The 26,022-nt window shown below is 57.3% G+C and overlaps 1 protein-coding gene across 8 annotated transcripts in view; it reads left to right on the forward strand.

The window, feature by feature from the left end:
- Window positions 1-26,022, forward strand: part of KCNQ1 (potassium voltage-gated channel subfamily Q member 1) — a 380,089-nt gene that overhangs the window by 226,470 nt on the left and 127,597 nt on the right. The window contains exon 12 of one of the 8 annotated variants that reach the window (XM_086383880.1): window positions 13,030-14,841. The exons of 6 other annotated variants lie outside the window; for them this stretch is intronic. In XM_086383880.1, coding sequence (XP_086240006.1) covers window positions 13,030-13,447 — 418 coding nt within the window. In that variant the 3' untranslated portion in view covers window positions 13,448-14,841. Of the gene's footprint in view, window positions 1-3,264; window positions 3,476-13,029; window positions 14,842-26,022 lie in introns of those variants that run through there. One more of the 8 variants, XM_086383883.1, reaches the window with a different exon arrangement.

A 26,022-nucleotide genomic window follows, 5' to 3' on the forward strand; every position in this document is an offset into this window, starting at 1 on the left:
TTAAAGCTGTTCTCTGTCCTCCTCTCCTTCCACTGTAAACAGCTGCTCCAGGGTAATTTATTTATCACTGTGCGCACGTGCCCTGGTGATGCATGTAGTGTCTTCTTGCATGTCTGGATGGTGTGTAATTGTGATTTAAATACAGAACTGTATATTGAGGCCCCTTGTTCTGTTCGGCATTTGTGTCCCTCAGTGTCACGTGTGCACACGTCTCCATTTTGTGAGGTGTACATCCAGTCCTTCCTAGTAGCCACAGCGCCAGGTTCCAACTCCCCACCCCCACAGGCCAGGCTGCACAGAGTATGCACACACACAGCCTCTTGTTCTGGTGAGAACTGCTCTCACTGTTTACCCGGGAGGGAAACTGCTAGGTTGCAGGTATTGAATATTTTATTTAAGGAAGAAGTGCTGGATGGCTCTCCAGAATGCCTGTGCCTGTCTCTATTCCCACCTGCAACACACAGGAGGCTTGTTTCCTGCATTTCTGCCAACACTGGCATTATCCTACTTTCTAATTCTTCTCAAATGAATATCTATTGCTTTTGTTTGCCTTTATCTGATTATTGATAAGCTTGAGCATCTTTTCACATAGTTGTTAACCCTCCTGCAAAAAGTCAACTAATATATTTTGCCCACTTTTCTTTGGGGCTTTTTGTCTTTTTCTTATTGATTTGTGAGACTTTTGGTGTATTTTAGCCATTGTCTCCTCATCAATTATATTTGTCTCAAATATCTTGTAATATGTCATCTATAACCTGAGCAGAGTAACGCAAGTAAGAGTGAAAAAAGGGAAGACACTATTATGAAAATAGTTTTGACCTTTGCCATGATGGATTTATTTAACAGATAATTAGCATGTATTCAAGTTCATAAATTTTAGTCTTGAGGTTTGTGCTTTCCGGGTCCTGAATAAGATCCCAAGGCCACCCTGCGCCATGAAATTCTTCATAGTTTCCTCCTACTACACAAATGTCAAGTACTTTTTAGCTGTAAATCTTTAAGTGCCTGTGGAGCCTGTTTTTCCAGGGGATCACATAGGAATCCACACTTATATTTCTCCATTTAGGGCTAACTTTCCCAATACCATCTTCTCAATAGTCTGTGGTGCCACCTCTATTTCATGCCACCTCCCTTTAGATGCAGGGCTGCCTTTGAAGTTTCTTCTGGGCCTCTGTCTCCCACCATTCCAATTACTGAGGCTTGGAATATGCCCCAGGATCTGCTGGTACAAGGCCTTCTCTGTTCTCCTTTTCCAAAGTTCACTTGGTGTTTGTAGATCTTTTTCTTTCACATACACTTTAGAATATGTTTGTCAAGTTCCTCAAAAGCTCCAACTAGAAATTTAACCAGAGTTGTATTGAGTTTACAGATTTGGAAAAACCTGACATCTCTCTAGTGCTAAGCTGCCCCATCCAAGAGAACAGAATGTCTCTCCGTATCAAAGATCTTCAATAAAATTTTATCCTTCAATTAAATTTTAAAATTTTCTTCATAAAAGCCTTTTTTGTTAATTCCAAAGACCTAATATAAACTTTGCTGCTATACTAATTTCTACCTTAGCTGCTAACATGCTTTTAAATTATTCACTACCAGCTAAAGAAAAATGCTTTGGGCAGGGGGTACATTGATCTTATATCCAAAAACTTTGCTGAAGTCTCTTTTAGAGCCTAAAGTTGAATTTTTTTCCCATGTAGCTCAGTAGTTTTCGGAGTGTGGTCCAAGGACCCCCAGAGAGCCCCTTGAAATGCTTTCTCAGAGCCCAAACTATTTTCATGATACTACTCAGACAACGTTTGCCTCTTCTGTTTCTACTCTCAAAAAGTTAAAGAGTTTTCCAGAGGCAGCAGGACCCCACTGGAATATGTGCTTGTACTATCCTATGTTTTAAGCATTTCTCAGTTTTAAATTCTAAGAAGGTAACTATCAGCAGATGCAACCCATATTAACAAAAGCTCTTTAGGGACTTCAGTAATTTTTAAAAGTACAAAGGGTCCTAAAACAAAAATGTTTAAGAACCCTGACACAAACAATCTAACTTCGATCAGCAGTTTTGTCTTTCTCTTTAGCTCTCTCCTTACATTTCCTTTGCTTTTCCTGTACTGGGGGATGGCCAGGATGGCATCCCAAGTGTACTCCTTATCTTAAAGGAACTATACACTTTCGTTTTCTCTGTTGAGTTTGTTGAAAAGTAAAGTTTCTGTATATGACTTGTATCAGTTTAGGGAAGTTCCCTTCTAGTCTTAGCTAGTTAATGGTGCCCTCCCCCAAATCATAAAAGGCATTAAGCTTTATCATATAGTTTTTCTGCCTCTATTGAGAACCATATGGTTTCTCTCCTTTAGTTTCTTAATGTGGTGAATTACATGGATAGAATTTCTGATACTGGATCATATTTGCATTCCTAGGAGAAATCCCACTTGTTTAAGAATTGTTTAATATACTGTTGGATTCAGTTAGCTAATGCTGTACATGGGAGTTCTGCACCTATGTTAATAAGGGAAATAGTTCATAATTTTCCTGTGCTTTCCTTATTTGAATTTGGACATGCTCTGATTCACAATTTAAAAAGATCCCTCTAGCTGGAGCATAAATCCTGAAACAGGCCCACTTTTCTCTTCAACATGTTTGGAAACACATTAAAATAGAACTGTAATCAAGCAACTCAATCCTTAAATTTTTCTCCTAGTGAGTATCTGGAAAACAGGTGCAGAAATGGATCATTTGAGACACCATAGAAATCTGGTTAATCCTGCCTGCCTGCTTTCCTTCAAGGAGTATTGCCTGAGCAAGGTTGTATATCAGGCTCCTGGTTAGGCAGTGGAGAACAGACCAGAAATGTCCCTTCTGGGAGCTCTCTGCCCAGACAGGCGTGAGGCAACCAGGAAAGGGACTGGGAAACACACCTCAAATGTAGTTTTTACTATTACTAGCAACATTCTTGTACTTTGCAACACTCAATCTAGGTCAAAAGTATTCTGTGTGGATGAATGATTCTCTCTCATCCCCAGAACAGTCCTATGGGAAGGCACTTAACCTCTATTTTACAGAAAAGGCACCAGAGGAGCAGTGGGGGGTGGCAGTGAGACTGTCCCAGCTACTGCCCACACTGAAACCCCTGACCTGAGTCATCAACCTCCATCGCCACAACTTCTGTGGCCACAATTTCTATTCCCTCCTCCCACCCCACCCCAACCCAACCTGGACCTGAGATCCTGACCCCAAAATCGCGACCGACCTTTGACTCAGAATTTCCACTGCACCTAGAAACTCTTGGCTCGGATTCCCAGCCCGGACTTCTAACCGCAACTCCGATCTCCGACTCGCAGCCGCAAATCCCAACCCAGACACAGATCCCTGCCTCGGGCTCGAGTCCCCAACTGGGACGACCGCCCTGGAGCGCTTCCATGGAATCGGATCCCGACTCGGCCTCCAGGGCGCCCAGAACCACAGGGCGGACACCACACACTCACCCTGACCCCCGCCTCAGCCTCGGACCCTGGACTCAACGGGGTTCTGTCCCAGGCCCTCGGCCCCTTAGATCACCGACGTAGACCGTGAGGCGGACTCCAGTCGCGGACTCCGACCCCTGACTCGGACCCCACACGCAAGAGCCGTGAGGTGGACTCAGCTACGCGACTCAGAATTCCGATCTTAAGGCGCGAACAGACCCGGATCCGATCACGGACTCGGAGCCCCGACCCGCACCGAGACCGGGACTCGGACCTGGGTCCCCGAAGCAGAACGGCGAGGTGGCCTCCAGACACAGGTCCAGCCCTGGACTCGGACCCTGACTCTCCTCCCATTCTCGATCCTGCGTCCCTGACTCGGAAGCACGACGCGGTTCTTGCACCCACGTAGGCGCACAGCGAACAGCGAGCGCCTGCCCGGCTCTGCCCGGGCGACCGTGGCGACCTAGCCGCCTACCACCCACCCACGAGACACTGAGCTCACCTCGGCTAGTCGGCGATTGCCAGTCCCCGCGCCGCCAGGCGGACCACGCCCAGAGCACTGTGAGCCCAGACGGCTGTGAGGAGATCGTGGCCACGAAGACGGCGGCACTAAGGTAAGCGCAGCCGTGAGGAGCGCGGTCGGAGCGGCGACTCGGTGAGGTGAGCGCAGCCGTGAGGAGCGCGGCCGTGAGGAGCGGCGACTCGGTGAGGTGAGCGCAGCCGTGAGGAGCGCGGCCGTGAGGAGCGGCGACTCGGTGAGGTGAGCGCAGCCGTGAGGAGCGCGGCCGTGAGGAGCGGCGACTCGGTGAGGTGAGCGCAGCCGTGAGGAGCGCGGCCGTGAGGAGCGCCGCCAGAGGGGCGTCTTCATGAGGAGACCGCGGCACTGAGGTGAGCGCAGCCGTGAGGACCGCAGCCGTGAGGAGCGCGGCCGGAGCGGCGGCGACTCGGTGAGGAGAGCGCGACACTGAGGTGAGCACAGCCGTGAGGAGCGCAGCCATGAGGAGCGCGGCCAGAGCGGCGACTCGGTGAGGAGACCGCGGCACTGAGGTGAGCGCAGCCGTGAGGAGAGCGGCCGGAGGGGCTTCTCGGTGAGGAGAGCGCAGCCTGCGAAGTGCGCTGAAGGGAGAGCGGCGTGAGGAGCACGGCACTGAGGTGACTGCGGCTGTGGAGTGCGCGGCCAGAGGAGCATCTTGAAGAGACGAGCGCAGCCTGAGCAGAGCGCGGCCCAAGGACCGCGGCCTGAGAAGAGCCAAGTCGTGAAGAGCGTGGCCGCGAAGAGAGCGCGGCACTGAGGGGACCCGCGGCTGGGAGGAGAGAGCTGCGCGAGCTGCTGCGCGTGCAGGGCGCAGCGACCGTCTACAGAGTGGCTGCAGTGGCCCCCGACTGGGGTAGATGTGGCAGCCACCCCGCAGCTGATTGGATAGCCTGCAGGGGCGGGCGTGCCACGTGCCGCTGCGCGGATTGGCCGCGGTGTGGAAAGCGGTGTGCCGCGCTCTGCCATTGGCTGAGAGGGCTGATGCCGATGCCACCCAGGCTCGCATTGGCCGGGCGAGCCCAGCGCCACGTGCCACACCCCGCCCAGTCCGCCCAGACGCTATGCTGATCCACCCCCACCTTCACCCCACCCCCACCCCAGCGGTCTGAGCGTCCACCCTTGCGATCGGATTCTGTTCCCCGCCCGCGGCGCACTCAGCGCCCAGCTTACCCCTCATGTGTAGCCGTGCACCCCGGAGTGACCCTGAGGAACATCTGTGGCTTTCCACAAGGGTCTGGCCCTCTGTGCAGCCCTCCCCAGGGTCCGAGCGGGCAGGTGAGCGGGGTGCACGGGCTCCCGTGTGGCTGCTCGGGGAGCGCACCTCCCTCTCCCTTGGGGGTGAACCTCTCTTGGGAGCTCTGCTCCTTCGTCTTCAGGAGACCCTGTGAGGAAGACGCCACGACTTGCCCAGGCCACCCTGTGGGAGCTGGCAAGGCTGAGGTGGCCCACGTGTTTGGCCTTCCTCCTGGACCCTGACTACTCTGTATGAGACCTCCTCCTTCTCCTCCTAGTCCTCCAGAACCTGAAGGGGGGTCCTGGCTTTGTCTCTTGACTGCCTCCCCTACCAACCATCCTTCCACCCACCACCACCTAACCACCCAATCGTCTGTTCACCTACCCATTGGCTCATCCATTCACCCACCCTCTCTTTCCTTCCCTCCATCCTTCCCTCCATCCATCCCTTCATCCTCATGTCTATGGAGCTCCTCCCTGGTGCCAGGCACCTACCAAAACTTCAGTGAGAAACCCTGTCTTCATGGAGCTCTTGCTCTGCTGAGGTGTTACCAGCAAGCCTGGGGCAATGTGAACCTCCCATTCCAATTGCAAAAACAGTCTAGGGACATGGAACTCTAAGGGTGTTCTCCGAAGTTGTTACCCCTGGCCTTCCACCCAGGGTTGAGTGGGCAGTTGTCCCCACACCCAAGGCATGCAACAAGGGCGTTCATCTCAACTGCTTTGAAAAGAGCCAGGAATCTCTCCAAGAGCGACTGTCTGGTTTTATCTTGTGATTCAGGCTAGAGAAGAAAGGGAAAATGGTTTAGTCTTTTCAGAATAGACAGCTTGCTCTTGGATCTTCAGAAACTGACCAGATTGGCCATCTCCCTGGCCCCCTCATCTCCATCCCAGCCAAAAGCCAGGTTGGAGCACTTGATTCAGAGGGTCATCCACCCTTGCTGGGAGGTCAAATACCAACCACCAGGGTCTCTGTACTCAGAGGGCCCCATGCTTTGAGTTTAATACTCTTTTGTCACCATCTTGAAATTATTATTTCATCTTGAAACTTGTGTTTTATGAGTAAAGTCTAATGGGACAATGGAGAAGGCTCCAGGGGCTTGGAGTCTAGGCTCACAAGTGGTGCCACCCCACTCTCTGGCCTCCTATGCCTGCTCTGCCTCGTTGTCCACACTCCCCAGGGGTGACCCTCTTCACTGGCCAAGAGTGGCGGGAAGGGACTGGCATCCTGGGCCGCAAGCTGCCATGCTGAGACCCCTACTTGAAACATGGAGGTGTTGCTACCAGCTTCACAAAGCTGCCAAGACAGGAATAGAGGGAACACACAGAAAAGCAAGGCAAGGACAGCAGGCCCAATGTGCCCCCAGGCAGCGGCTCTTCCTGCTCCGAGCAAGCAGGATCCGGTTCAGACCTCTGCCTCTGGGGCCTCCCACAGCTCTCTGTGGGAGGTAGGGCCCCTTCCCCGGACACCCTGAGGTCTGTCCATCCCCACCCACCCCCAAATATCAGGGGCGCAGGAGCCCCAGGACTTCAGAGCAATTTCAGAGATTTCTACAGAACAAAAATCCCTGCCTGTGTGGGGTTTACATTCCAGAAGGAAAGACAGAAAAGAAATTCTCCAAGTGCTCTGGATATTCTCCTTTGTCAGAACCGGTGATCCCTGGGTTGCTTTCCTTAGCTCTGTCGTAGGAAGTACCAGGTTTGACCCCTCTAGTCGTCACTCATGAATGCCAGCTTTTTCCCAACTTTTAGATCTTGGTTTGGGGTTTGCTTTTAATCCAAGGATGTTAAGCATGAGATGAAAAGTCATGTAAAACAAATCCACTTAAAATGGTGCCCACCTCTTCCCAGCAAAGACTGACAAAGCACGTTGATTAGACTTTCGTCTTGAAAGCTGATGTTTTTTCATTGAAGTTAATTTATAAGGTTATGTGAGTTTCTGGTGTACAGCAACGTGGTTCAGATGTGTGTGTGTATATGCTCTTTTTCGGATTCTTTTCCACTCTAGGTTATTACAAGATACGGAGTATAGTTCCCTGTGTTGTACAATAGGTCCTTTTTGTTTATATATTTTAAATATAGTAGTTCTATCTGCTGATCTCAAACTCCTAATTTATCCCTCTCCTGCTTCCCCCTTTGGGAACCATAAGTTTTGAAAACTGATTTTTAAAAATCCTTAAAATTGACTTGACCTTATGCCTCACAAACATGGGCTTCTAATTGTGTGCCTGGGCGGGGCGCATTGCAGGAGTGGCTGAATCCGTGCGTGCGTGGTTTCCCGTGACGGGGCTCGCACCCGTGTGCCCTCTCACCTCAGGCCCTGAGACCACAGGCCCTCGGACTGTCCCCTCACAGACCAGCTTGCGGAGGAACGCCGTGGGCACCGCAATTTTGTGTGCCTCTGTGAGCGTCTCCCCGGGGCCATGTTTCAGCCAGGCCTGGAGCCCGCTGCTGTCCTTTCTGACACGGCCTGGGGAAGGGTGGTTCCGTGTGCTCAGCCCTCACCCCCTCGCCGCACATGGGGCGCTGTCAATCAGCCGGTGCTGCCGCCAGCCCGGCGCACCTGTTGTGCGCCCCCCGGCCCCGCCTCCCCCGGTCCTCTGGGGGAGACAGAGAGGAAAACAGTCCGATACTGAGAGGGGTTTGTTGTCTCGTCGGGAGACAAGAGACACGTGGGAATTGGCTGAAGAAGCCTGTGAGGCTGGGCAGACTCCAGGCCAGCCCGGGACAGACTGGGGGCTGCCAGGCGGGCAGCGGGGGAGGGGAGCCTGGAGCTGGCCTTAGGCACATGGGCAGAATTCAGCAAGGGAGTGCCAGGCATGGCCAGCTCCTTGCCGGGTTATACTGAGGTCCCTCCCCAGCCCGGAACAGCCACAGGGGCTCCCTGGTCCTGGAGGCCCTGGGGGTGTGGCACCCCTCAAGACTGCGGGGTGGGCGTGGGGCAGAGAGCCTGGGCACCTGGCGGCCTTGACTCTGGCTCCCCATGTGACAGAGGGCATCTGGTTTATCTCATCCATCCCTGGTGAGGGCTGCTCCCTCCGGCACTGATATTTGAGGTTCAGAAGGTTTCCTTGCGGGCCCCTGCGCCCGAGTGCACGCACGCACACGCACTCACGGCTGAAGAGAATTAGGCTCTGAATGTCCACTGGGCTTTTCTCTCGATTCTGAGGCATTTAGAATGGGGGCGGGGGATTAAGGGAGGAAGTCGCTGAGCTAATTCTCCTGCTTTTGCCAGCACAGAAGTGCGGATGGGGCCCAGAGCCCCACCAGTCCCGGAGGAAACACCAGTTCTCCTCAACGCGGGGGCCGGGAGGGCAAGGGGGTGGGAGCCTCACCAAGTGCCAGGGGTGCAGGACCCGCCGAGGGTGCTCTGAGCCACGGCTTGCCTCCAGCGCTCCCCACCCCGAGAGTCTCAGGGTGGGACCAGCTTCAGCTCAGCCAGGTTCCCAGAGAGCTGCTTCCCTCCAAAGCAGAGAGGCCCAGGGCCACGTGGCCAGCTCAGCCCCATCTTCCCCGGGAGGCCCCTCTCCCCACTCTGCTCCCAGAAGTGAACAGGAATGCAGAGAGGGCCGAAGAGCCTGGGGTCTCCCTGTGTGCCTGACGCAGTTGCCAAGACAGTGGAGACCACAGTCTCCACATCCTCTGCCCACGGCGGCCCCCCCCCCACCCCGGGTCCCTCTCAGAGCTGCGCACTCGCTGTGGGCAACACCCACCCCCACAGCTGTCCTGGGTGGGGGCTCTGTGACCCTCCCATCCCCACCCACTGCTCTTTCCCCCAAATCTCCCTGGCCTGTGTTCTGCACTTCTGAGCTCGACAGCCCCATCGAGGGCGGGGTGGCCTTGCAGGCCAGGGTGGGGATGAAGTACAGTGTGGGTCAGCTCTGCAAAGTCTTGGGGAGAGAAGAGAGGTGGTGAGGCTCAGGTCTCCCTTCTGGAAAGATCACTCTGGCTGCTGAATGGAGAGAGAACTGGAGTGGGCAGGGAGGCAAGGGGGCCCAGCAGGGCTGTGGAGAGACTCGGCATTGCCCAGTGAGAGAGGCAGGAGCCTGGGCAGCAGGTGGTGGCCACGGAGGTGGAAGAAACAGCCAGGCCAAGGGCTCCTGTGTGAGGCAGCTTAGGGAGGACTCCGAGACTGAGGCCAAGGGCGAGCTGCAGGAAAGCATAGGGTGGGTTTGGAGGGAAAGTTAAGGGTCAGCTGGACAATCTTAAGAGACCTCCCCTACCCCCAGCTACAGAGACACCCCACGGCCTGGGGGGGTATCCATCCACAGGCATGGCCGTCTTGGTACCCTGCCCATGTTAGCTGCTTGGGCCCGGGGTGGGGCCCAAGTGTGACCAGCTGGGGCCTGCGCCTCCCAATTCCAGGATGTTCTTGGGCCTCCCCCCCAGCACCCCTTCTCTAAGAAGGAAACAGGAGTAGAATTATGGGGTGGGGGAAGTGCCTTTAGACAATCACGCTGCCCTCAGGTCAGTCCCGCCTTCCCTCACGAGCAGATTTCCTTTCCTGAATTGGGGTCAGCAAGAACGTGATGCCGGATGGGTGGGGGGTCTCGAGGGCAGGCGGTCCTGCTGAGTGGCAGCGTGGGGTGTGGGTCACTTCCCATCAGGAGGGCAGCTGTGCCGTGTGTGTGTGTGTTTGGGCATTGCATGGCCAAGCCTCCCTGAGCCAACCCCGACTCCCCCAGGGCCCCCGCTTCGACGCGGGTTAGCTCAGCAGCTGTCTCCTGAGCACCTGCTTGGGCCTGGCTGCACGCCAGGCATAGGGGGTGGGAAAGCAAAGTGAGCTGCGCCCTGCCAGACCCGTCGCCTACAGGGCCTTTCTTATCACTACCTTCCAGAGGCAGCTTCTTCCCACGGCGCATCCCACCCCAGAGCGTGCCTGCCCCCACTTCCTGCCCAGGCCTGCCGTTTCCACAGCCATCACTCATCCCTGATCTCCAGGCCCTTTGGGCTGGGTGGGCCTGAGGACGTGGACAGCGCCAAGGCCACCCCGGAAAGGGCTTTCAAGGCTCTCTCAGGTTCTGGGAAACGTGCGTTCAGACCAGAAGTCCCATCCCCATATCTCTGGCGGTTATGGATTGTTTTTTAACCATCACAGGGTCCTCAGCTGATATTTGTGGTGAGGACAGATCACTGCAGAGAATTCACCATGTCCTCAGTGTGCTGCTGAGGGGCCAGTCAGCTGCAGGGAAACCCACCAGCCCTCAGATGAGGGGTGGGTGCAAGCTGATTGACTGTGAGGGGCTGCGGGTGGAGTTTGGACCAAAAAGACAGGAATGGGAAGAAAAGGCCATCTGACTCTGGTACCCTGTGGCTGTGGGGTTTTAAGAGCCATCCATGAGGTTTTTGAGGCTCCTCCCTTCCCCCTGATTCTGGTCTGGACTTAGTGGTCTGCTTCTGACAGCTAGAGAATGGTGGCAGGTACACAGCATGACTTTCAAGGCCAGAGCATGCGTTCCTCCACGCTTGCCCTCCCTGGGATCAGTGACTCTAAAAAAAGCCAGCCACCATGTTGCAAGGACACCCAAGCATCCCCGTGGAAGGGTCCGCTCAGTGGGGAACAGGGCCCTCTGGCCAACAGCCCCATGAGCGCACCATCTTGGAAGCGGATCCTCCAGTCCCAGTCAAGCCATCAGAGGACAGTGGCCCTGGCCAACGTCCTGATTCCAGCCTCCTGAGAGACCCTGAGCCAGAACCACCCAGCTGCTTCTGGGTTCCTGACCCCCAGAAATGTGTGTGATTATAGGTGTTCCTCTCTTTGTGAACATTTGTGAAGCTGTGAGGTTGTAGGGTAATTTGTTACTTGGCAGGAGCTAGCAGATACAGCCACCCTTGCCAGATTCAAGCTGACACTTGCCAGGGCACCACGGAGGGTGCAGCCTGCCTGCCTGCCAGCTTCGCCGGTGGTTGACAGCTTTCAGAAAGGTGCTGAGTCCCTGGAGAAAGCGTGCTGTGATGGGACAGAATATCTGCCCTACGAGGTAGGCGAGTCATAGATCTCTACTCTCTTAGAATTGGAATTCTGCCTCCAGGCCAGTGGCTATCAGCCTGGAGTTCCCATGAGAACCACACCCCACGCAGGTCCCACGAGCACTCTCAACTCGGTGGGTGGTCTCTGGGCAGCGGAAAGCAGTCCGTCCCAGCAGGGGGGTGGCTTTGTGACATGGTGCTTGTGGTGGGGAGAAGCTGACAGCTTGACTTTAACCCAGCCACTGTAGTGGCTCTTCCTCCCCCGGAGGATATCCACGTCCAGGTCTTTAGGACACGCCAGCCTCCAGGGCTCCCGGGCATCAAGGGGCCAGGTCACTGTGGTGTCTTCTCACTGAGCGGGTCTGAGCCCAGCCCAGCTTGCAGGACACGAGCCTGGGGCCAGCGCAGATCCCATGCCCTCTTCCCTCCTCCTTTCCTGGTGCCCCGCCCTCGGGACCTGGCTGTGGACCTGCACATAGGTCCTTTTGCTTCCCGTGGGTGGTGGTTGTTCTGTCGCTCAGTCATGTCCAAGGCTTAGCAGCCCTGTGGACGGCAGCACACCAGGCTTCCCTGTCCTTCATCTCCTGGAGCTTGCTCGTGTCCACTGAATCAGTGATGCCATCCAACCATTTTGTCCAACCTTCTCATCCCCTGTCTTCCCCTTCTCCTCCTGCCTGCAATCCTTCCCATGGGTGCAGCTTCCTGTTCCTCAGTTGTGGCCTATGGGCTGGAGGACGGACCCCGAACTCCTCAATGTCTTGTCCCACATGGCTGGTTCTCAAGGGACGGAGGCCTGGGAGAAGCCTCAACAGCCAGCTGTGTCCTGGCTGTGTTCTCTGTGCCCATGAACATTGATGGCCATCTCCTCCATCAGCCCCAGAGAAAGGGGAGCAGGCGTGCTGGTGGAGGGGGCAGCGGGAGGCCCTTTGTGGGTGGACGGGGCACCGAAGGGCCCCCCTCCATTTTTCTGCTCTTCCTGAGTCTTTGGGAGAGACTAGTGCTCATTGGAACAAAAGGCAGAAGCAGCAGGAATGGACGGGGTTCTGTTAGAGCCCCGGCGGTCGGGCACGAGCCTCCCTGGACACGGACCCCATGTGGGGACCGAGCCCCTGCCTCACCGGGCAGCCCCTGCCTCCGAGGACTCCCCCACTGGTGGTGTTCTAGGCCACCCACTTGGTGTCCAATTGGGAGTCCCCGTGAGGCTTCAGAGCAGCCTGGACCCAAGAGAGTGATGGATGGGCATGGCTGGGGCCCCTCCACGTAGGAAAGTCTGTTTTACCAACAGCTCAAGGTGGTCAGTCTGGGAGGCCCAGACGTAGTAGCTCATTTAATCCTGTCACAGCCACTGTGGCAATGGGGGAGCCGAGGCACAGTGAGGTCAAGGGACTTGCTGGTCACCCCACAGGCAGCAGGTGCCGGAGCCCAGCTTTGGGCCCCCGGGCATCCTGGATCTGTCTGTCTGTCCTTCCCTCTCCACCACATGGCCTCAGTGTGCAGGACACGGCTCTGTCTGCATGGCTACCACACGGCTCAGATGGGGGGCCTGCCTGGCCGTGGACACGGGGCTCACTGGACAGGAGGGCGGTGTGGGTGGTGTGGGCCGTGGACCCCCCGAGGCGCCCCGCCCTGGAGCCATGCTCCTCCCCCTGGGATCCCCCAACAGATGACCAGGATAGGGACCCACGCCACCCTGCTTGCTGACTGTTCCCCTTGACATGACATTCTTCTTTACGTAGTTGGGGAGCCTCTGGAACCCCTCCTCAGTCCACACTGGCTTTCATTCTTGCAGGCACCGAGCAGACCCGCCTGCACACGTCCTCAGCAGAATCCTTTCCTTTCCAGGGTCTGCCCTCTGACGCCAGCCACGGGGGCAGCCGAGCAGCATCAGGCCGGGTTTCAGCCCCGGACCAGGTCTGAAGGCAAGCCTCCGGCAGGCAGCCTCACTCTGAGGAGTCAGAGGACCCGGTCAGAGGTAGGGGCTCCCTCTCCTCCACCCAGCTCCCTCCCCAGGCCCATGACCAGGGGCCCAAGCCTTCCTCAGGACACGATGGCAGCAAACGTTTTGCAGATGGGACACGCTCAGAGCCTGGCAACTGGGGCGGCTGCAGCTGCTGGAGAACATGGCTGGGTTTTTACGTGCACAGCAAAGCACCCGGTCACCTTTCTCTGCTTGGAGTGTAATCTTTTTTTGGAAGCCTTGCTGGAAAATCTGAATCTTGTGAGCCATCAGCTGTTTATAATCAGCGAAGCATATGTTTAAAAGAGCTGAGGGGCCCTATAAACTCCGTGTGCAAATTACCTTTGGGGCTGCTTGCTCCCCGCCCCTCCCCACGGCTGCCATCGCTGGCGAGGGGTTCTGCGCGCTGCACGGCATGGCCATAACCCCACCGTGGCATGGGGTCTGTTTAGCTTTAGTCACGTCAGCTTGGCCCTGGGGCGTGGGAGCCTCCAACTCTGCTGTGCGGCTTCCAGGCCCCCCACCCCCCGCCCCAGCTGCAGAGGACTTCTGGCTCCCTGTCCTTGGGCCTTCACCATGAGAAACATCCAACCTGGGAGCCCCGGAGCAAGACGTGGGTAGGAGCCAGGGGGCCCCAGGGCCCTTGGGGGCTGCCTGGGCCCCAGCACATTCAAGGGCAGGCTGGAGCTGGGGACAGGGAGGGTGGGGGCGTCGTTGCTGTGCTCAGGGCCTGCTGGGCGCTGCTAGTGCCCCGCGGGGTTATTTGTTTGGTGTATTTTTGGTTTTGATTTTTTTGTTTTTATAACCGCTTTATTGAGATAGAATTCACCCAGTTAAAAATGTACTATTCAGTGTTTTTAGTGTGTTCAGAGTTGTGCAACCGTCCCCACGAGTTCCAGGACGTGTTCAGCGCCCCAGGAAGAAACCCCGCCTCCTCTGGCCATCACTGCCCGCTCCCCCTCCCACTCCCCGAGCCCGGACAGCCACAGAGCCACTTCTGTCTGTATGGATTTGCCTATTCTGGGTTTTATAGAAAGGGAACCTCACGATGTATGGTCTTTCTGACTGGCTTCTTTCACTGAGCATAATGTTTCCAAGGTTCAATCATGTTGTAGCCTGCATCCTTGGTTTATTCACTGTTATGGGCAAATAATACTCTCTTTTATGGCTGAACCACATTTTATTTATCTGTTCATTCACGGATGGACATTTGGGCTCTTTCCACGTCTTAGCTATTATGAGTATGTTGTCATGGACATTCGGGTACAAACTTTTTTGTGGGTGTGTATTTTCATTTATCTCGGGTATCCGTGGAGGAGTGTCATTGCTGGGTGGTGAGGTCGCCCAGTGTTTAACCTTCTGAGACTGTTTTCCAAAGTGGCTGCACCGTCTCGCGTTCCCACAGCTTTGTTCGAAGGCTCTGATTGCCCCACATCCTCCTCGACACTTGTTACTGCCTCTCATTTTCATCCTAACCATCTTAGTGGATGTGACTTGATACCACACTGTGGTTTTGACTTGCACTTCCCTGATGGCTAATGATATCGAGCATCTTTGTATGTGCTTATTGGCCATCTGTATTATCTTCTTTTATGAAATGCCTAGTTAGATCTTTTGCCCATTTCTTGGTTGGGTTATTTATCTTTTTACCATGGAGTAACTGAGCTTCCCAAGTGTCACAGTTATTAAAAAAAAAAAAAAAAGTCTGCCTTCCAGCGCAGGGGACTTAAGAGACGCAGTTTTTCGATCCCTGGGTTGGGAAGATCCCTTGGAGTAGGAAATGGCAACCTACTCCCGTATTTCTACCTGGGAAATCTCATACCTGGCGGGCTATAGTTCATAGGGTTGCAGAGTTGGACACGACTGAGTGACTGTGCATACACACACGTGGAGTGTTAGAATTCTTGAAATATTCTAGATATAAGTCCCTCTCATCTGTGGGTTGTTTTTTTCACGTTCTTGATGGTGTCCTTGGGCTCTTAAAACTTTAAAATTTTAATGAAATCCAATTTATCTACTTTTTTCCTTTTGTTACTTGTGTTTTTGGTCTTGTGTATAAGTAACAGAGCACAAATCCAAAGTCACAAAGATTTATCCCCACGTTCTCATCTAGGAGTTTTATAGTTTTAGCTCTGACATACCGGTTAGGGATCCATTGGAGTTAATTTTTGTGTGTGATGTGAGGTAGGACTCTAGCTTCGTTTGGTTCTCTTAGTACCGTTTGTTGTAAAGTCTATACTTTTCCCAAAGAACGGTGTTGAACACACTCTGAACAAGAATCAATTGACCATCAATGTATGGGTTTATTCCTGAATTCTCAGTTCTGTTCCATTGATGTGTATGTCTGTACCACACTGCCCTGACCACTGTAGCTTTGTAGTAAGTTTTGAAATCAAAAAGTGTGGGTCCTCAACTTACGTTCTTCTTTCTTGAGACTGTGTAGCTGTTCTGGGTCCCTTGAATTGCCCTGTGAATTTTAGGATCAGCTTGTCAATTTCTGTAAATAAGCCAGCTGGGATTCTGAGAGGCTCTGCCCCGAAACAGTAGATCAGTGCGGGGAAGTACCGGCATCTCGACCGCCTTGAGTCTTCCAGTCCGTGAGTGGGAGACATCTTTCCATTTATTTAGATCGTCTCTCGTGTCTTTCAAGAACGTCTTCCAGCTTTCAGAGTATAACTTTCGCACTTCTTTTGTTGATCCTACGGGGTTTTTTTTTCAGCTGTGACCCATGCTTCCTCCCCACCGCTCCAGGCCCCAGGGCTCCTCTCTCTGGGCTCCAGCGATGCTCCTTCATGGTCTTGTCTAGTGGCAGCACCCAAAACGTTGTTCTGGCCCAAGTCCACAGATCCTGCCTTCCTGCCTGGGGCGTGCACTCCCCTCCCTTCTCTGGGAGCTTCCTCGAGTCCCGGCCGGGTCCCTGAGCTACCGCCACTCACACCATGACGCTCTCATGGACCTTTACAAGCCTCGATCGTCCTCCACCAAGCATCCTGCCACCTGCAGCCTCCAGCTCCGCTGTCCTAACCATGGTGCACCCTGAGAGAGGTGAGGGGTGTGGAGAGCCCAGGAAGGTCTGCAGGAATCACTGGACTGTTTCCCAGACAAGCTGTTTTATCACGAGTCCCCACGACTGATAAATAGTCCTAAATACCAAGTGAGACATCTCGGGGCCTCCCCGCCAGGCAAACAGGACTTTGGCAGCTTATAAAAGGAATTCAATTTTTCATATTTCCTTTCAACTCAAGGGTCTCAAATCCAGTCTGCAGCCCTTGAGGGGAGGGTCCTGGCACTGCTTCTGAGGAGGGTGCCTCTGAGGGGAGGCAGAGTCAGCTCATGGTGAGCTCGCCTGGAGCCGGTGGCAGGTGGCCGGGGCTGCTCACCTGGCTCTGTCCCCTTGGACGGGGCTGTGGGGACCAAATCGGATTCCTGCCAGCTGGTATGCCCGACCTCGCTGGGTCTGTCTCTCCATCTGTAGAGCAGAGAAACCCTCCCTGGACTCCCTGACCCCTAGAAAGTCAGCAAGGAGAGAGCAAGTCTGAGGAGGTGATGGTTTGAGTCCTTTGCGAGCGGGGAGGGGCTTTGTGGCCCTGCTTTTCTGAGCCATGAATATCACTGACTGCTCTCATTTGTCTGCTCAGTGGCACTTACTGGGCTCCTTCTGTATACCTTGCCCTCTGCTAAGTTTGGGGACCAGTAGTGTGGAGTGGAGGACTCCAGGGCTCCCCGCCTGCACCTGGCGGGGTGCAGGATCCTGAGGGCAGGGCCAGGATGGGGTGCTGTGCTCACCAGCACCCCCCAAGGCTGTGGGGAGGCTCAGAGCAGGCTTCCCAGGGATGACAGTGAGGGCTCTCCTCCCACCTGCCTACCCCAGGCTGGAGGAAGGTGTGTAAACTGGAGTCTGGAGACCCACGCGCCGGACTCTGAGCCTCATCCCAGCTCGTGAGACAGAGCTGGGCTGAGGAGCTTCAGGGGGCTTCAGTGCAAGTGTGCAGATGGGGTGGAGGGGAGCCTGTGGCGGGGGCACCCCCTGCCCACTGCAGCCTCGGGCCGCCTGGCCCGCAGCCACAGCCCGTGGCAGGGATGCTGGAGCCCAGGCCCCTGGCTCGAGGCACGCACTCGGTCTCCTTGAGAGTCTCAGGCAGGACACAAGCTGCGGGGGAAGCAGAGGGACTCCCAGCCCTGCCTCCACCCAGGGCCGACCCCTGGCTGTGAATGGGGATGGTGAACGGTCCCGACACGAGAGGACACAGAGGCCTCGCCGGGCAGGCCACCCCTTGGCACAGGGGCACCGGGATGTGGCAGGCGAAAGGCAGGCGATGCCGTGAACTGCCTCTCCGAGCCATTGGTGTCTGTGGGTTTTTCACGTCTGGGAGGGATTAATGAGCCTCTGAACGAGATCCCAGAGAGCAGCCAGGACCCGGCCTGAGATGCAGCTTCCGTGGGCCACATGTGGGCAGCCCCCGCGCCCCCACAGTGCCCCCCACCAGCCGGACCCGCTCCTCCTCCCGCCCTCTGGATGTATTCCCTGAATCACACTATTCGCTGCTCTCCACCAGCCCTTCTGGGCTCCTCTCTGCCGCTCGCCATAAAAACGCTCCAGTCATCTTTTCCGCTGTGGTTTTTATTGTTTTATTTTATTATTCCAGCTCTATTAAGTTGGGAAGAGCTGGAGAAACAGTTCCTTCTCCTCCAAGCCTCCAGGACGAGTCACAGCCATTGTAGATCTTAATTAATCACCCCACCTCCGCCCCACTGGTAGGTTTTACTTTCTTCAACTTTACTTTCCTCCCTGTGAACATGGGGGAGTTTTAAGGAGGGAAACCTGTGGTGCTCCCGGAGCAGCCTCCTTTCCCCCACTCCCACCAGAGGTGAGAAAAAAGTGAGCTCAGATGGTGGGTCAGCTCCACTTCTGGAGGCCATGGCCACAGGCGCTGCTGGCCTCCGGCTGGGCCTGGCCTCAGTGGAAGCCAAGTGCAGGGCGAAGGCCCCGGGAGGAATCTGGGTTCTTTTGGCTGCTGGTAAGATTATCCATTAAATCCATATTCCTCACTGTAGAGTTCACATATTCAGAGGCTAGCCCGTCCTCCGGCCGTCTTACATTACTGCAATATTGCTTCCAGATGGGCAGATACCCACTCGGAGCCCAGCCCCACAGACTCACCGGCCAGCGTGCCGCTCACCACCCGGCCTTTGTTCTGCGAGTCCCCCTCGGTCCCCGCTCACTTGGGGAGCTCTCGGGGGTGGAGCGGGGGTGCCAGGCCAGGGCCCCCATGGGAATCACCACAGAGAGCGGGCAGGCTGGTTGCCAGAGGGCCCCTGGTCCCAAGCTGTGGGCAGAAAGACCCCTTTCCTGCCCCCGCCCAGCGGTCAGGGCTGTGACAGGCGTGGACAGTCCTGGCCTCACCGGGGCCCCAGGCGGAGGCGTCCTGTTTGTGTGTCCCGCCCCAGGGAAGTCACACAGGACCATTCCGGCATTCTTCCCCTGACGGGCCGGGCTCATTCCCCTGGTGCAGCCCGAGCACCGTGGGTCAGCCCCTCGGGCCCCACGGCCCCTGCCTGCCTCCCCGCCCCTGGGGTCTGCCTTCCTCGCGTGGCTCCTCGGCCAGGTCTGAGAGCTCCAGTGGAGTCAGGGTGGCCGTCGTGCCATCAGCGGGGACAAAGCTCTGTTTTCTGTCCTCCTCGTCTCTGGGCCCCTGGGTCCGGGCACAGGGTCGGGCAGGCTCTGTGCATGGAGGAGCTTGTGGGAGAGGCGGGTGGCAGGCAGACAGGCAGGTAGGGGGTGCGGCATCAGTCAAGGCCGCACATGAGCCCAGGGGAGAGGGCGGCGGGGGGACCTCGGTCTCTCCGCAGGGGGCTGGGGGCCGATGCACCCTGATAAAACCCCATCCCGCCCACCCTGGGCCCCACCGGCCTTCAGAGCTTTGACCACCCCAGCGGCCAGATCCAGAAGGACCACTCGTGTAGGGAGCAGGTTCTGGCTCGGGTGGTGGGGAGCCCTCCTGGGGCACCCCCAGATCACACTCTGCCTCTCTAGCCACATTCCAGAGAGACCTGGCCTGAGGCTTGACCAGCTAGGGTGGCCCCGTGCCATCCCGAAGCCCCATGTCCTCCTGGGTGGGCGAGCTGCCACAGCCCCCAGGCTCTAGTGGCTGAGTGGGCAGGGGACAGCAGGGTCAGAAACAGTCCCCAGGACTCCTCTGTTCAGCCCCCTCTGGCTGGAAGGGTAGGGGAGAGGCCTCCCGCCCTTGTACTCGAGGGATGAATTTTGGGCTTGATTACCTGAGATAAAACAGGGCTTCCCTGACAACCTCAGGCCTGCGGCTTTGGGATTAACTCCCTCCTGTAAAAGCAGATTTCAGAGGGTTTAAGCCACCCGGGGGCCGCGCCCTGCCTTTGACCTCGCCTATGCTCTCCTGTCAAGTGCTGACCCCTCCCGCCCCCTGGGGAGGTCAGAGCCCCTGTTTCTCACCCACCTCGTTTGTCTTGGTTGCTAGGCCAACATTAATTGCTATTTGTATCCCTTACAATTTTTCACATTTAGGGCGGTCGTAAATAACCCCACAGAGATCTGTGCCCCTCTTGGGGGCGGGCTCAGGTGGGTCTCTTGCTGCGAAAGAAGCAGGAAATAGGCATGGAGCTGAGGCTTCCCTGGTGGCTCAGACGGTAAAGAATCTGCCTGCACCATGGGAGACCCAGGTTCAATCCTTGGGTCTGGAAGATCCCCTGGAGGAGGAAATGGCAACCCATTCCAGTGTTCTTGCGTAGAGAATCCCATGGACAGAGGAGCCTGGTGGACTACAGTCCGTGGGATCACAGAGTCAGACACGACTGAGTGGTTAACACTTTCCTCTCTTGAGGCCCTCTTGGTTTCTTCAGATACGGATCATCTGGGGTCCCCTTGGGGAGGCAGTTTCAGGTGGTGGAGCCACATGGCTGGCTGGCCGAGCCACGGTGGTCAAGGCTGCCCAGTGGCCAGCAGTGCCACGCACGTGTGGCCGTCTAGGAGCTTCTGAGTGTCCCTTCTCCACGGACAGCCTTGTCTTTGGTGCCCAGGGCACGTGGCTGCCCGCCTGGTTCCCAGGGTTAGGCTGCCAAGTAGTGTCACTGTGAACAGCCTCGGTTCATGGAGCCTGGTGGGTTTCCACTCCCTGCCCCCCCACCCCCTGAACATCATATCTTGAAGGCTTCCCAGTGGTCACCTGGCCCCGACCAGTCCAAGATGTGGGGTTCTCGCTAAGCTGGGGGGGGGGGCTGTGGACAGCACAGGTGGCATGGTGCTTCTCCAGGAGGGGGAACCAGAACTCGGCGGCCCACCTTGAATGGAGCAGGGCTCTGGTGTTCTGGCTCGGAGGCAATATTTTGATTTCTACATTTAGAGGGAGGTACAGGTGGCCCAGAGCTAGAGATAACGAGGCCCGGGCAGTGACCGGCTCTAAGGATGGTGCCCAGCCCAAGGCCAGGCACACAGTGGGCGCTTGCCACGCAGCTACTGGGCACGCACGCGGGGCTCGACGTCAGGTGCAGAGTCGGCTCGGGCCCTAGACCGGCCGGGTGGGGGTGGGTTTCTTCCCTCTCAGGTTGCTTGTCTGATGTGGGACAGCTGGGGGCCTGCACAGGGAGCCAGGCTGGTCTCACGGGCAGGGAAGAGAGCCTGGAAGGACGGGCTGAGGCATTTGGGGCCTTTCCCCCCAGGAGAAAGGAGACCATCGGAGTCTGGGGGTCAGAAAGCTGCACACGGGGGTCTCTTCTTTTCAGCCCCCTTGTTGGGACCTCCCCTGGCTCTGGCCTTGCGGCCCATGGGACCTCATATACCTGGAACCCAGGGCAGGCCCGCGTTAATGTCCTGCTTCACTGCCTCCGAGGTTCGTGTTCTCAGGCTTGACGTTTACTTTTCCTGAGGGTCAGCTGGGGAGCATGGGCCCTCCCTCACAGGGCGATGTATGAGCTTAAATGAGATTCATGCCTGTGAGGTGCTAACACGGTTCCCAGCACGAAGCGGGCCGTTACCGGGGGGTTGGACTGTTATCGAAACGCTAGCCGGCTGGGCCTTCCTCCGGGCCTCCCACACCCGGCAGGCCTGCAGACTCCACGCTGTGTCCTGGAGGAGTTAATGATCAGCCAGAGTCTGGCCCTGGCTGCGGAAAGGGTCTTGCTAGCTGCTGATGAGGGGCTGCTGGGCACCAAGCCGCCCCGGGTCCGGAAGCACCAAGGGTGGGGAGAGAGAGGGGTGCCTGAGCAGAGCGCCTCCCCCTTCCTTCTCACTCCCAGCAGGGCAAACAGACCCCGCAGCCCCTGCCGGTTCTGGGTCTCTCCGGCCTAGTCAGGGCTCTTTGTGGGAGGGCGGGGGTGTGTGGCGCGGGCTCGTGGGTCACCCTAAGATGAGAGCAGCCACAGCCGGCCCGTCGGGCGCGTCTGACTGCAGCCCGGTCTTCCGTGTGCCGGGTACTAAATTTCTCAAAACGCTCAATATTGGAAAGTCAGCAGAAAGGAGACGGAGGTGGCCATGGTCGGCGAGCTCCTCCCCACCTCCCCCACTTCCTCCCTCCCTCCTTCCTGACTTTCTGCCCTTTTCCCTGCCCTGCTCCCACAGCACTACGTGCCCCGCCCTGCCAGGCCCGCCAGGAGGAGCCGTGGTGTTGGGGGAGGGGAGTTCCCACCAGTCACAGCCCCCTCCCCCACCTCCTGTATTTCAGGAAAGTTCCTCCAGCCCTACAGACTGGCTTCTTATTTTGTTCTGAGCACAAGCTCTCCTAAGGGTGGAATGTGGGGGCTCCCTGAGGGTGGCAGTGGGGAGGGGAGGGATGGGAAAATTGCTCCAAGGGTGAGGTACAGCCCACCGGACCCCCACCATGTGCCTGTTCCCCCCAGACCTCAGGTCTGAGTGCCCCAGGGGGTAGCTCAGCGTCAGGGTACCTCGGAGACCCCAGAGAAAGAGCTGACCTTGGTCCCGGAGGCTGGGAACGGCTCGTCCGCTGCAGAAGCGTTTCTCCCAGCTTTGCCTTGTTGAAAGGGGGTAGCCTGGTCGGTGGGGTTGATGACTTCTCAAGACGAGCCCAGGAGGGTGACAGGCCAACATGCCTGGCCTGGCTTAGAACCCTGGAGGACCTCCTCGGTACCCAGGGCGAGGCTCGCAATAGGGTTTCGGCCTCCACTCTCCCGAAGCCCCCTTGCTCGCCCTGATGTCACTTGCCATCACCCGCGTGCACCCTCCTCCTGCTGGCCATTGGCTGCTGGAAGCCTCGGGAGCCCCCACGCCGCCGCCCATGCATCCTGGCTGCCCTTCTGCCTGGCTGAGCCCCCTCCTCACTCTGCTTCCACCCCATCCTCTGGACTCACAGAGGCCTCCCCACCCCGCGACCGCCCCCTCGGAACCTGATGTGGTGGGGGACCAGAAGTAGGCAGGGCAAGGATCCCCCAGTGGCCGCAAGGCGTCCGGACCTGTGACTGTGGGAGCACGTTGAGTGCCGTGGGCCTTCCGGGGACCCCCCTGGGCGGCTTTGCATAGGCAGGTGGCACGGCCAGTGCCACCTGTGGTCAGGGAAGGGCAGCTACTGTTAAGACACCCTGAGTGTCAGTGCCCACGTGGTGTTGCCCCAGCCCCAGCCTCCTTGCAGATGTGGTCCTCACTGTGGCCCCTGTGAGAGCATGAGGGGACAGGAGGCCACCTCGCCAGCCACCTAGGAGCTGTGCGCTCTGGATACAGGGCTGACTTCCCCTGTCTGGACTTCCGCGTCTCTCGGTCAGGGATGCTATCAACCGCATGCCTTCACAGGTGGGTGTGAGGCCCTGAATACATGTGTCCAGCCATCACAAGAGCTGACGGTGGTTAGTGTCGGTGTCACGCCAGGCACACGCATCTCCCCAGAACTTGGGGAGCACAGATTGAAATAACAAGTCAGGAAAATTGTCTCTGCCTGAGAACACTTGTGGTATTGCCAGCCCTGGTCACAATGCTGCTGCTGGGTGGCAGCCTTATCTGGCGTCCCCGTGCCTGAACCCTGTTGGTAGTACCCGAAGCTGGGGACCGCCACAGGCTGCGTGGTTTCAGACAAACAGCCCCAGCGTGGCTGTGACCCCCAGAGCCGTCCTCATTTGCCATAGTCTTCATTATGAAAGACAGAAATGAACAGATGGAGCTCTTACCGCAGATCTGTGACCAGGCCACGCACATCACATGTCCCTGTCCCATCGTGCACCAACCGTGGGTACAAACACGCCGACTCTCAGTCTCCCGGTTACACGTCTCCCCGCAGGCCGGAGTGGCCAGACAGCGGGGTCCGATCCCCGATCTCACTGAGACCTGCCGGGAGGCAGACCTGCCACGGGAGGTGGCACGGGGGCTGGGCATCCTTGTGCGTCGATGGGACAGGCGGGATAGAGAGCCTTGAGGCAGACAGAGCACCCCTGTCCCTTGTTACCCGTGAGAGCGTCGGTGGTCTCGTGAGGACGCGCGTGTGGGCAGCTGTCCACGTCCGGTGCTTCTGCACACACAGGCACAAGTTCGCTGGCTCAGCCACCTTGCGGGGCCACACTGAGGTCAGGCCTCCTTCGGGCCAGGCCCACGCTGGCCTTGCGAGGGGACAGCTGAAGGCCAGGAGGAGGCCCCTGGCCTTGGGAGAGCCTCCCAAAGCAGCAGTAGCCCCCTCGAAGGTCGCCTGGCTTCTCTCTGCGAGGGGAGTGGGACCCAGGGCAGGCAGCAACAGCGTACCATTAACCCCTGCCTGCCTGCAGCGCCGAGCCCCTGCCAGGGCTTCCCAGAGTGTCCTGCACTGGGGCCCTCTTCCTGGGCACCAGGGGCCCAAGAGTGGCCCCTGAGAATGGGAGCTAAAGTATGAGCAGCCTCTGCCACCCCCTACCCCTTGGCAGGCCTGGCTTCCAGAGCCCAAGGGCCCCATGCCTTCTGGAAAGTTCTTAGCATCTCTCTTGTGGCCTGAAGGAAGTTAGGCCCCTGGAGTGTTTGGGGCAAATGTCCCTCATTTTTCTCAGTAAATTGGGTTAGTAGGCTGCTGGGGGTCAGAGATTGGCATAGAATCCTTGGCCACTAGAGCTTGGCACTGAAGGGCTGAGGGGGTTCCCCTGGGTCTCCCCATCCCAGAGGCCAAGCAGCAACGCCCCTCCCCGACCCCCACCACCACCACCAGCCTGCCTCCAGAGTTTCCCCTGGGACAAGAGCAGGGTGGGCAGGCACAGCTCTGCAGCTCAGAGCCACAGACAGACAGTCCTTGGCCCCTGCAGAGGCCAGGCTCAGATGCGAGAAGGGTTTTGTCTTTGGAAGCTTATAAAGAGTTAAAAAGGCAAGAAGGGGGCCAGCTGGGGCCTGCTTCAGGTTATCCTCTCTGAATGTCAAGGAGACGAGCTGCTAGGGCCAGACCAACTCCAGGGAGACAACAGGACAAGTCACAAAACATCCAGCAGCGTCCACGACTAATTTCTTCCCCTGTTTATCCTGCTGAGGAGGCTGAGTTAAAAGGCAGTGCTTTGGGGGTTGAAAGGCTCCCTGCGGGGTCTGTGTGCAAGGGGACCCCAAGCCTGGGAGGCCTTTGTTCAAGGCCGTTAATCAGCCAGCCCCCTCTGGGCACTTTGAGGACCGAAGCTCCAGCCCCAGCCCCACACTACAGTGAGGGGAGCACTATCTCCTGCCACTACAGCCTTAGGAGGGTAAGCACCGTGCTCCCCATCCCATCCAAGGTGTGAGTGGAATTAGCAGATTGTACCAAGAAATATTTCTATGGATTTACATTCCGGAGGTCAAGAGTCTTCTCAAGAGTTTTCTCCTGTGTGTTGGGGTGGGAACCGCCCTACAGAATGGGCAGGGTGGGCGGGGGCATTCTCAAGGCATGGGGGATCACCCTCCTCATCCCCACAGGGCCTTACTAGGACCCCCGTCACCCTGCTACTTGAGACGTGGCCAGCGGTGCCAGACAGCGGTTCTCTAGGGCTGTCATCCCCATAGCTGCCAAGCCATCTGCCATCCAAGGAGGCGTCGAGCTCACCCAGAGCCCTCTGTCTCCCCTCTGCCCCCCAGTTCCTTCCAAGGCCTTAGTCCAGCTGAGGGAGGCCCCAGAGTGGCCTTGTCTGGGGAGGCCCATCGAGATCCGGCTCCTCTACCCTGCGCGGGGCCAGCACTCTGGAGACACCCTTGTGGTCAGTCCCAGAGGTCTGGCCCTGTCCGAGGGCTTCCTGTACCTCTTTCCGTGGCCAGCTCGGCCTCCACATGGTCTTGCAGCCTGGCCTCTTGCATGAGTGGCCCCTGCATGCAAGGAGCACACAGCCAGCCTCTGGGGGTCCTGCCAGCACCAGGCGGGGGAAGCCTGCACCCCCCCTGAGAGCAGGGCTGAGTCCTGAGATCCCAGCCAGGAAAGTCTGGGCATAGGGGCAGGGGAGGGATGCGCCTGTCCCTCGGAGTGCACAGGTGATGTGACGGGTAGAGAAAGACAGGTGGGGTGAGGGTGGGAAAGGACTGCAGACAGCCGGGGTGGGGCTGGGTGTGACCCCTCAGCCCTGGGGACAGCCTCTCCGATGAGGTGACGGTTGGGCAGCACCAGGGGAGCCTGTCCATCACGGGGGCGCTGAGCGTGGTCCATAAGAAGCCGGGGCGCTGCTCCATCCGCCCAGGGTCCCGAGACATGAACGGCTGGGATGGGCTAGGAGGCTGAGTCTGGGGCTCGAGAGCCACAGAAGGCTTCAGAGGGCTGTGAGTGAGGGGTGACCACAGGCAGAGTCACTCAGGATGCCCCCTCCTCCCGTCCTGCAGGGCGGGTGTGGCCGCTGGTGGTGCCTGCACCCCTCTGCGGAGCTCCACGGGCCCGGCCTCCACTGCCCCAGGGTGGTGGTGGGCACTGTGCTGTCCCCACTGACCACTGGGACAAGTGAGGGGT

This window comes from Bos grunniens, chromosome 29, assembly GCF_055505025.1.
Source record: "Bos grunniens cultivar Pamir isolate PY7600 chromosome 29, Bosgru_T2T1.0, whole genome shotgun sequence".
In the NCBI taxonomy this organism is placed as follows: domain Eukaryota; kingdom Metazoa; phylum Chordata; class Mammalia; order Artiodactyla; family Bovidae; genus Bos; species Bos grunniens.